Genomic DNA, 10,109 nt, shown 5'->3' with positions numbered 1-10,109 from the left:
TGGAGCAGTTGTGCTAGATGATCTCCCGATCCAACACATGGATACTCCAAATTTCCATCAGCCAAAGGATTGAAAGCTTCTCCAAGTGCGGCCTCTGAGAGGGAGAGGGAGACGAGGTATAGCTCGTCCTAGGCATTGGGCTACAATGGCTGGTCATGACAGAACTTCTGTGAGCCCACCAGCAGGTGTACACGAGGTACATCAAGAACAACACGATGAGCAAGTGGTTAGAGTGCTTTCAGGACTCGTCCTTCTAATATTTCTTCTAACCGCCCCCACTTAAAATGGTTCATTAACAGTATCTACAGAAGTTCTTCCACCCAAGTCGACTAGAAAAATAAATAATTCCAACAGATAGACATTTGTTCAACAGTTGTGCTAGGTCCTAATAATACTTATGTCCTTGTCATCATGTAGCCGATACCTAATTCACAAAAACCTAAAATCTTATCAAAACCGTCATCAAATTAAAAAAATAACAAAATAATAATAACAATTGTAATATTCTATAATGCATGGACACTGACACGGACACAGGACACGACACGACACGGGACATGTGGACACGCGAATTTAAAATTCTTATAAGACACGGGGACACAACATATATATAAAATATAAAGTTCTTTTAGATAAATTGTAATGATATTTTAGTATTTTATTGATATTAAATATAAATTAATTTTTTAATTATTTTTAATATTTTTTAATTATATAAAGTATTTAAAATATATTTTCTTTTAATAATTAATAATATATGCTATTTCTAAACTGATTTTAAGAATACATGTTAAGAATAAGACCAGACACACTGATACGTGATGATATTTAGGTATGTCCAAGCGTGTTCGGAGAATAATTTTTTATTTTTCATTAAGACACTGTTGGATACAGAAGACACGCGTATCGAACGAGTGTTGATGTGTATCGTGTCCGAAATGTGTCCAATACGGAGACATGACAAATCAAAGAAGTGTCTGTGCTTCATAGATAATATATTGGTATCCATTTCAGACGGATATTTGTAGTAGATTTTTTTCACTCTCTTGGTGTGAGACCTATAGAATGCAATATCAAATTCTTCAATGTTGTTAGACTTTTGACTTTAGGTGACATATATGCAAATAGTGGTTGAACAAAACTAAATACGATAGATCATTCTTCATCATATACTATTTCACCATCATAATAAATGGATAACAATGAAATTCCAAATATTATATAGAGTAAACTGAAGATCAAAATAAAGAGAGAAAGAAGAGTTACTAGTAGTGATTTTGGTTCCCAACCGGTCTCGGTGGAATTTTATTGAGGAGGCCACTTAAAGTTTGCCGAGAAAAATGGCGAACCTTGTGAAAATGACAAGGTTCGCCAAAGAGAGCGACAAACTTACTTCTAACGGAAAAAAAAAAAAAGATAGCTTTCAAAATATAAAGTTAGAATAATTTTTATTTGAAAATAAATATTTTTTATTTTATAAAAAAATTCCAACTTTACATTAAAAAAAGTATATGTGAATTTTCATCATCATTTAATGGTTTATCCATAATACTATAACTAATAAAGTTATAAAATATAACCCAATATAATTAAAAAATAAATCCTCTCAATTTTTTTTAATAATTAAAAGAACAAAATATAATATCTAATTTTTTTTAATATTTTTTTTATCTTATTTATAAAATTAACAAAAATTACACTCTTATATATATATATATATATATATATATATATATATATATATATATATATATATATTTTTTTACTTGTAAAATTAACAAAGTACTCTTTCAATTATTTTCATTCTCCCGTAATTAACCAACTTTGGATGTTTGCATTGGAATCTAGTCAAATGGAGGGACGTTAACGTGATTCACATCACAGACACGTCTCCTCATACGCCCTCCGTTGACTATTAATTATTCACAGATAGCACACTCTCTTGACCAATTTCATCTCTGTCATCTTTCTGCTTCCTCCTTTCTTTCTTTATCTTTGTATCTCTACTACCCATTCTTCTTTCAATCAGCTTCTAAGGTTTGTTTCAATCTTTTCGCCCACTTTATTATGCTCCTTTCTCTTTCTTTGTTTATTCCTAGTCACTGATCAATTGTGGATTTTGTTGCTTGTCTCCCTTACTTTTACAGCTCATCTTTCTGTTATTCGTTTTTTTTTTTTCATCATTAACTGTTTTGTAATGTTCTACTTTCTTTTTATTTATTTTTCCTTTTTTTTTTGTGTTGTTTCCAATTATCATTTAGTGTTAGTGACTAATGCCAATCATAAGAATAGTTTCTATTTTTATATTGCGGTCTTTTAAGGAACAATATTTTGTGGAAAATATTCGGAATTGAAATTATTAGTTCGAGATAACTAGAATTGCCGTGGCGTGAAAAAAAAAATTGCATAAATTGACTTCATAACTCAAGAGAGTTTGTGGCTTTTATCAATTTCATTGGTATTCTCTTGTTTTGTATTTAATAGTAATTTTTATTTGTTTTATACATAATGGGTCATGCTCACATCTTATAAAAAATGTTGAAACTATTTTCTATATACACATTGGTCAGATCAGTTAAATTCGCATATCTTGAAATGGAATATATGATTCTGATCTCAGCCTAAGTAACCAAATAGTAGATTCTGCTTCTTTTTCAACATTTTTATTTTGGTACTTTCTTTCAATTTCATTCAAGCGTCCCTGAGAATGTTTGAACTTTGAACCATGAAATATTTATTCTGCTCTGCTGACACTAGAAATTTCAGGATTATTTTTCACTTGTCCAACTTTATACTGCTTAAAGAATTTGACGCTGTTTTATGATTCAAACAGGTGATATTGGGTATTGCATTCTGTCATGACCTGTTTACCTTTCATATTTGGTAGGAAGACAACTTCGGCACCAAAACGAGATCCAGATATTGATGAAGGTAACTCGGCTACATGTTAAAGTAGATAAGAGTAGATAATACGAACTTGAGTTTGTTTAAATTTGTTAAATTTGATTAATATTATATTGGATATGGTTGTAGACAAGAATTATGACATTTGATATATTCCAAGGAGCAAAAATCCAGTTACAGATTTTAACTGAATACATTTGTGAACAGAACTTTCAGGCATTCAAAATGTGAGATTATATTCCTACAAGGAACTAAAACTTGCCTCTGACAATTTCAGTCCAAGCAATAAAATTGGGGAGGGTGGTTTTGGTTCTGTCTACAAGGTAAAGCTAATCCGCTATCATGTACTACTTGCATCACCATGTCAATTTGCATTTTTTTTTCACTTTCTGATATTTTCAGGGATTGTTAAAAGATGGAAAAGTTGCAGCTATAAAAGTTCTGTCAGATGAATCAAGACAAGGGGTGAAGGAATTCTTGACAGAGATTAACGTGTTCTCGGAAATACAGCATGAAAATTTGGTTGAGTTATATGGTTGTTGTGTGGAAGGAAATCAGAGAATATTAGTCTACAATTACCTTGAGAACAACAGTCTTGCACAAACCCTTCTAGGTAAAATTTTTATTTTCATGTCTATTGTTGTTTTATTTCTCGATGATTAGTTTCGAACTTGGGAGATGATAGCTAGTGCCACCTCTCAATCAATGTAACTCAATTTGCTCCATTTTTTTCTTTACCGAGTTTTCCTTGGAATGATGAAAGGATTTGTTTTATTGCTATAGTAGAACTTCAATTTTTTATGCTAGCTAGTCTTTGTTTCGTAAACCTTACCCTTATTCTTTTTCGATAAACAATTTTCGTTTTACTTGAAGGTGGAGGTCACAGTAATACCTATTTTAATTGGCGAACTCGAACTCGGATATGCGTTGGGGTGGCTCGAGGTCTTGCCTTTCTTCATGAGGAAGTAACACCACATATTGTTCATAGGGATATAAAAGCAAGTAATATTCTCCTCGACAAGGACCTCTCACCCAAGATTTCAGATTTCGGTCTTGCAAAGCTTATTCCTTCGTACATGACTCATGTCAGCACACGAGTAGCGGGAACAATGTAGGTATTCTAATAAGGCTTGTACAGAAAGTTATATTAGTTTTATTTTCTATTGATAATGCAGTAGCAAGACTTGATCTTTCTTCATCCACATCAATTTCTCAATTTGCACTGGTGTTATCTTTCTAGTCAATGCAACTTTAACACTATTTGACATATGCACTAATTAAAGTTTATAATTTATATCATATTTTCTTTGCTCAATGTTTTCATGGTATCATAATAAACTGCTTTGACTTAGTCAATGTTGTGCATGAATTTGTAGTTTGAGAACTGACATAAAAGTTGGCTGTTGTCAGAAACCACAACCAGAAAATGGATGAAACTTAATGTATGATTGTGTTAACACGTGCAAGATGAACCAGTGTGGTTCATATTAGAAAGATGAAAGAACAGAGCAAGCATGAAATTGAAAAGCTTCCTGCATATTGTAGAGGCTTAAATTCTTCAAAAACAACTCGAAAATATAGCCTCCCGTATCACTCTGTACAGCTAAGCAAAATTAGTTGAATTTACAAATATGTGTCAACACGTTTTTCCACTTTGTCCCTTTCTCTGGAGTGTGGGGCTTCTTAACTGCTGGTATTAATTTCATGTATCACTCAGAATATGATTGAGATCATTAACGCCGATGCTAAACTGAATTGTTTTTACAGGAGGCATGCATATTTTCTTCAGAATGTTATTTTATATAATGTTCATTTCATTCATTGATTACCTTTCCTGTACTGGCTTGAAATCTTTGCTTTCCCTGTCTAAATATTTCTGTTATCTCTCTTCAACAAATTATTTTTATGAATTTATGGCTGTTTGCATTATTTCAGAGGTTATTTGGCACCGGAGTATGCAATCAGGGGGCAGCTGACACGGAAAGCAGATATTTACAGTTTTGGTGTCCTCATTGTGGAGATAGTCAGTGGGAGAAGTAATACAAACACACTGTTACCGAAAGGGAATCAGTATATTCTTGAAACGGTATGTATGTGCTATATGTTTGTAGTTTTTACTTGTGCATGTGCTTGAATATACATTGTAAGAGGGGAATAAAACCAAATAATTTATTGTCTTCATATCATACAAATCATGAAAGTTATGTTACTCTTGCCGGTAAGATAATGATTCTAACATCACTGCCGGCTTCATAGAAACATTTATTGACATATTGGACCCATTATATTCAGCTGCATTGTGACCTGAAACTCATATTATATGAAAGATGATGATTGAACATAGTAATGCAGAGATAGGAAAAATAGAGAAAGAAGGGTATAATATTGATAAGTGGAAAATCTCAGAATAAGCCAAAATGTTCAAGAGCCAAGTACAGAGCACTCAGTAGCTCTCCCACTCAAATGGCCCCCATATGGCCTTCAGCTCACCTAAGTTTGTTACGCTCTAGCCCGCATGGCCTTGAGGAGACATTCCCTATTTTACCCTTTTCTTTTTTCCTTACATACGCTTTCAATCTTTGCCTTGCTGTTCCCTATCAGATGACGACGAGAACTATGCCCTTCCGTATTAACAAGTAACAATCACTTTGTTTCTTCAACTGTCATCTGTTTGAACTATTAAATATAAAATCATTCAGTGTCTTTGGTTAATAGCATATTAGCATGAGTATTTTTCGAGGAGTGGTTCATGTTGTATTGTGTTTGTTCAGTTTGACTTGAAGTTAAAAGCAGTTGGCAAGTAACTTTCTCCCTAACTAGTGGCCAAACCTAAGTTCGAGCCTCTAGTATGGAGGAATCATTATTTGGAGATCTATGCCTCCTACAAAAATCTATAATACTCAAAACAGAATTGCTTCTGATAAAATACTTGTTGTTTCGACAAAATAGTAGTTTCTTTTGCTGCGGGGATATAAAGAATGATCTTAATGATCTTAAATTATGACTGAAATTAAAGTGCTGACATATTAAAAGCTTTATAAAACGTGAGTTGTTGCAATTTGTCTGAGTCATAGGGCTAAATATATCAAAGTTTTTTTTGTAGAATATATTGAAGAGTGCTATGGGGCCAGCAGGTTTTGTGATTTGTAGCCATCAATTAGCCATCATTAGTATTTTTAATGGTGTGAGATTACATCTAATAGTGTGAGACTGCTTACATTTCTTTTGCTGGTAAAGTGCTGGCCAGATTTTAATAAAAGCGATTCTCATATATACTTTTCAGCCTGACATCCTTAGAAATTGCATTGCATGTAACATGGGAACTTTAAGGCCGACTCTAACTCAAGATTCATTCCTTACAGACATGGGAACTTTACGAGCGAAGGGAATTGATAGAGCTGGTGGATATATCACTAAACGGGGAATTTGACGCCGAGGAGGCTTGTAAGTTTCTCAAGATTGGCCTTCTTTGCACTCAGAGTAATCCGAAGATTCGACCATCCATGTCCTGTGTTGTCAAGATGCTCACAGGAGAAATGGATGTCGATGAAAGTAACCTAACAAAACCAGGCTTGATTTCAGATTTTATGGACCTTAATATTAGAGAACAAAATAGCAATGATATAAAGACTTCGTCTTCAAGTAAAGATACCACTATATCACTACCTGCTTCAGGTGCGGAAAATACAACGGTCACTGTGAATTATGATCAAAGCTTTTAAGCATGGGTCCTCTTTGATTGGAATTTGGAACTTTGATTCAATATACCTGAGCCACGTTCTCACGTGTAAATTTTGTAACGGTTCCAGTGTTCTTGTGTTTCTTCTTCCGTACAATTTTTGGTGACTAGGATATTTTGCCAAGTGCTATATTGTAATTTGTAAGGTAAAAATTCAGGTGCAGTTAACTTCACGTGAAGTTGATAATTAAGAGTGGTTAAATGAAAATTTAGTTAAATTAGTCAAATCATTTAACCGCTCTCAATTATTAATTTCACTTCAAGTTAACTGCACCTAAATTTTCACCAATTTGTAAATATGTATGTTCTATGTTGTAATTCGTTGATCTAATTGAATATTTTTTCAACTTTTATATTTGGTGTAAATCTTGTCTTAATTATATAAAAAAAAATATTGGGTGATCGGGTAATATTTGCAATCAAATCCAACCAACTACTTCTAATCATATTTTACCATCTTTTACTTGTGACTTGTGAGTTTTGAGTTTTGATTTACCACATCTTTTCATTCTCCTTTTTCTATGTTGTCTCCTTTTCCATCTCTTTTTTCTTTTTTTTTTTTCTTTTTTTTCCTTCCTACACTTTCTTTCCTTTTTATTTCTTTTCTTGTTATTGTTTTTTATAATTTTAATAAAAAAGAAAAATAGAGAAAAGACAAAAATGAAAAAAATAAATTAAAAAATACATAAATTTTTTTAGGTAAATATATAAATTTTTTATGAAAAAACAGGAAAAAAAATTAGAAGAAAAATGGTAAAAAAAATATTTCGACAGAGAAAACAATTTTTTTCAAGAAAATTAAAAAAGTTGTGGATCATAAATTTTGTATTCAGGAGAAGGTAGACTAACCTAATGTAACATATTATTTTTCCCATTTATTCTTTCATGGCACTTTATCATTTTTTCTTGGTATTCTTTTTTTTTTCTTGGTAAAACAAGTGAAATTTTTTACTATAAACATAGCTTGGAAAGAAATACAGACAAAAAAAACTTATAAGAAAAAGAAGCACAAAACATATTTAAAAAAACATATAAATTAAAAAAATAGAAATTTGTAGATGAAAATAAATGAATTTACATTTAGTGTGAAGGTAGACAAACTTCATGTAACAATTTTTTTTTCCTCTATCTCTTTATGGTTTTTTATTTATTTATTTACTTTTTCTTTTCTCTTAGGTTAAACACATGAAACTTTTGATAGTAAAATAGAAAATATGTTAACTATAAATATAATAACCCAATTTTTAGATTTTTTTCTTATTAGAATTCACAAAAAGTGTGTATCACGGTTTGTAGCTGAGTTTTTTAAATATTATGAAAAGGTGTGTGTTTTTCTTTAATATTTTTCTTTAGGTGAGTTTAACACTGCTATGGGAGAAAAGAAATTTTTTGTCCGAAGATACAAAACGGCGGAGACGTTTTGTAAGTGATTTAAATTTTTTTAATGAATAAAACCAAAATGACACGCCGTTTTGTTAGAAATAAATAATTAAAAAAATAAGCAAAGCTGAAAACGGGCGTTGCCGTTTTGTCTAGGGGGCAAAATTTTTTTAATTTAAAAATAGAAAACGGCGGTGCCGTTTTGTGTTGAAACAAATTTTACCGTTGAGAATGGTCAAAATGGTGGTGACATTTAGTACAAGTATGAATAAAAAAAATTTAAATTAGCTATATAAGATATGCTAGTGTTATGCGAGAAACACGTTGAGTAGAGTAGAAAGTGAACAACACAAAGTTATTTGCCTTCAAATTTCTAGAGAGCTTAGAGCTCTTTCTTCTTTAACAGTTGAATTTGTTCTTACTTCTTTAGCTACTGAAGTTGTTCTTCATTCTTTAGCAGTTGAAGTTGTTCTGCATTTGTTGAGTGAAATAAGTTGTGGGTAAATGTAACAAGTGTATAAAATGAAGAGTTATGTTAGTTTAAGAATATATTTCAATGGCCAGATTTTATATGATACACATGAGGGTGTGAGTTTCTTGTGTGAGAATCCATATGTTATTATTGTTCCTCTTTCAATAACATATGAAGGACTTAAGAGTGTACTCTGTCAGAGTGTAGGTCAGCAAGGCCTGGAGTGACCAAATATTTTATATAGACAACCTGTATTAGTATTTGGTGGTTTCGTTCAATTTCAAGTAATGCACGTGGCTGATGAAGCTAGTATACAAGGAATGTTTTTGACCTACCATCAAACTAGAGCACGAGCCTCACAGAGTTCAAAGAAATTGAAGATATTGATTTTCCGGAACCCAATATAGACTGGATGGGTTATAATACCGAAAGTGATGAAGAGTTTGAAGATAATTATGAAGTTGTTGGTCCAACTGAAGATGTAGAAGAAGATGATATATCAGTTGAGGGAGATGTTGCTAATGTACTAGTGGATCAACATTCATCGGGAGAGCAAGTGGAAAGCTAGTATCCATCGGCAGTGGTCCTATTGATGTTATTCGTAACCATGCCCATACAAGGAGCAATGGCATAGGACCATCAATGTCCTTGCAATCATACCTAGATGCCCGACATAAGAATTGATACATGTGTGAAAGGCAAGTTGAACCCCAACTAAACTTGTGAATATGAGAAAAGTCACGAAGTAACGGCAAATACTTCCAGTGCACACTGATTCCAGACTTGTCACTAAATAACATTGTTCCAAATAGATACATTATGTGACATTTTACATAAATTTTCCTACTTACTGCGTCAGTCAAATGTTGGTGTCGCTTTAGAGTGCGGAACCATGCTAGCTTGACTCCGCTTCCTCTATGGTCATTCGGGCCAGGAGCAATACCAAATTGGGTCATGCACTCGTTCTCTAACCCACTTGTTCTGTGGTCAGTTGATCCAGTAACTGGCAAGTCGTGAGTTCGGAGTCCAAAAATCATGGCGACGTCCTCCAACGTAATCGTGCACTTGCCGTGTGGAAGATGAAACGTGTGCGTCTCAAGCCGCCACCTTTCAACTAGTGCATCTATAGTTGGACCGTGAGACATTATTCTTCCAATCTGAGATATATGATAGAATCCGCTCTCTCTGAGTTGTTCTTCCACCCTAGCATCATATGAGTCTATTTGGTGTAAGTGTCTAGTGTGCAAATTTCTTGAACCCTGAAAACAAAAATAATAACTAACCGTCAATAACCAGAACTAGTCAATATTACTAAACTAATACTCGGTTTAGTAACAAATATAATTAATAATTACTAAAAATCCAAATAATTTATAATTACTAATTGAATTATTAATTATTAAGTATAACAGTAAACACAAAAATTACTTACATATACAGGATGTTAAAGATATTCTGAAATATTCTCGTAAGCACGTGTAATAACAATAATATAAAAAGAAATTACTTATATTTTTCTTTTTTCTTTTTTACTAAAAACAATAATAATAATAACTCTTAATCTATTTACTAAACACATATCCTAATAATTACTAATTATCCAATCTAAATATA

At 32.4% G+C, this 10,109-nt stretch overlaps 2 protein-coding genes across 2 annotated transcripts; one reads left to right on the top strand and one right to left on the bottom strand.

The window, feature by feature from the left end:
* Positions 1-1,810: 1,810 nt before the first annotated feature.
* On the top strand, positions 1,811-7,067 carry LOC112737953 (cold-responsive protein kinase 1). Its single transcript, XM_025788131.2, has 7 exons — positions 1,811-2,037; positions 2,834-2,931; positions 3,112-3,227; positions 3,307-3,517; positions 3,778-4,015; positions 4,840-4,990; positions 6,267-7,067. The coding sequence occupies exons 2-7, from the start codon at positions 2,859-2,861 to the stop codon at positions 6,624-6,626; spliced, it is 1,149 nt and encodes a 382-aa protein (XP_025643916.1). The 5' UTR covers positions 1,811-2,037; positions 2,834-2,858; the 3' UTR covers positions 6,627-7,067.
* Positions 7,068-9,013: 1,946 nt separating this feature from the next.
* LOC140177538 (serine/threonine-protein phosphatase 7 long form homolog) lies at positions 9,014-9,640 on the bottom strand. Its single transcript, XM_072210659.1, has one exon. The coding sequence runs from the start codon at positions 9,638-9,640 to the stop codon at positions 9,014-9,016; it is 627 nt and encodes a 208-aa protein (XP_072066760.1).
* Between the last annotated feature and the right edge of the window lie 469 nt (positions 9,641-10,109).

Source organism: Arachis hypogaea, chromosome 13 (assembly GCF_003086295.3).
Source record: "Arachis hypogaea cultivar Tifrunner chromosome 13, arahy.Tifrunner.gnm2.J5K5, whole genome shotgun sequence".
Lineage (NCBI taxonomy): Eukaryota > Viridiplantae > Streptophyta > Magnoliopsida > Fabales > Fabaceae > Arachis > Arachis hypogaea.
This window is presented reverse-complemented; position numbering and strand designations above follow the sequence as displayed.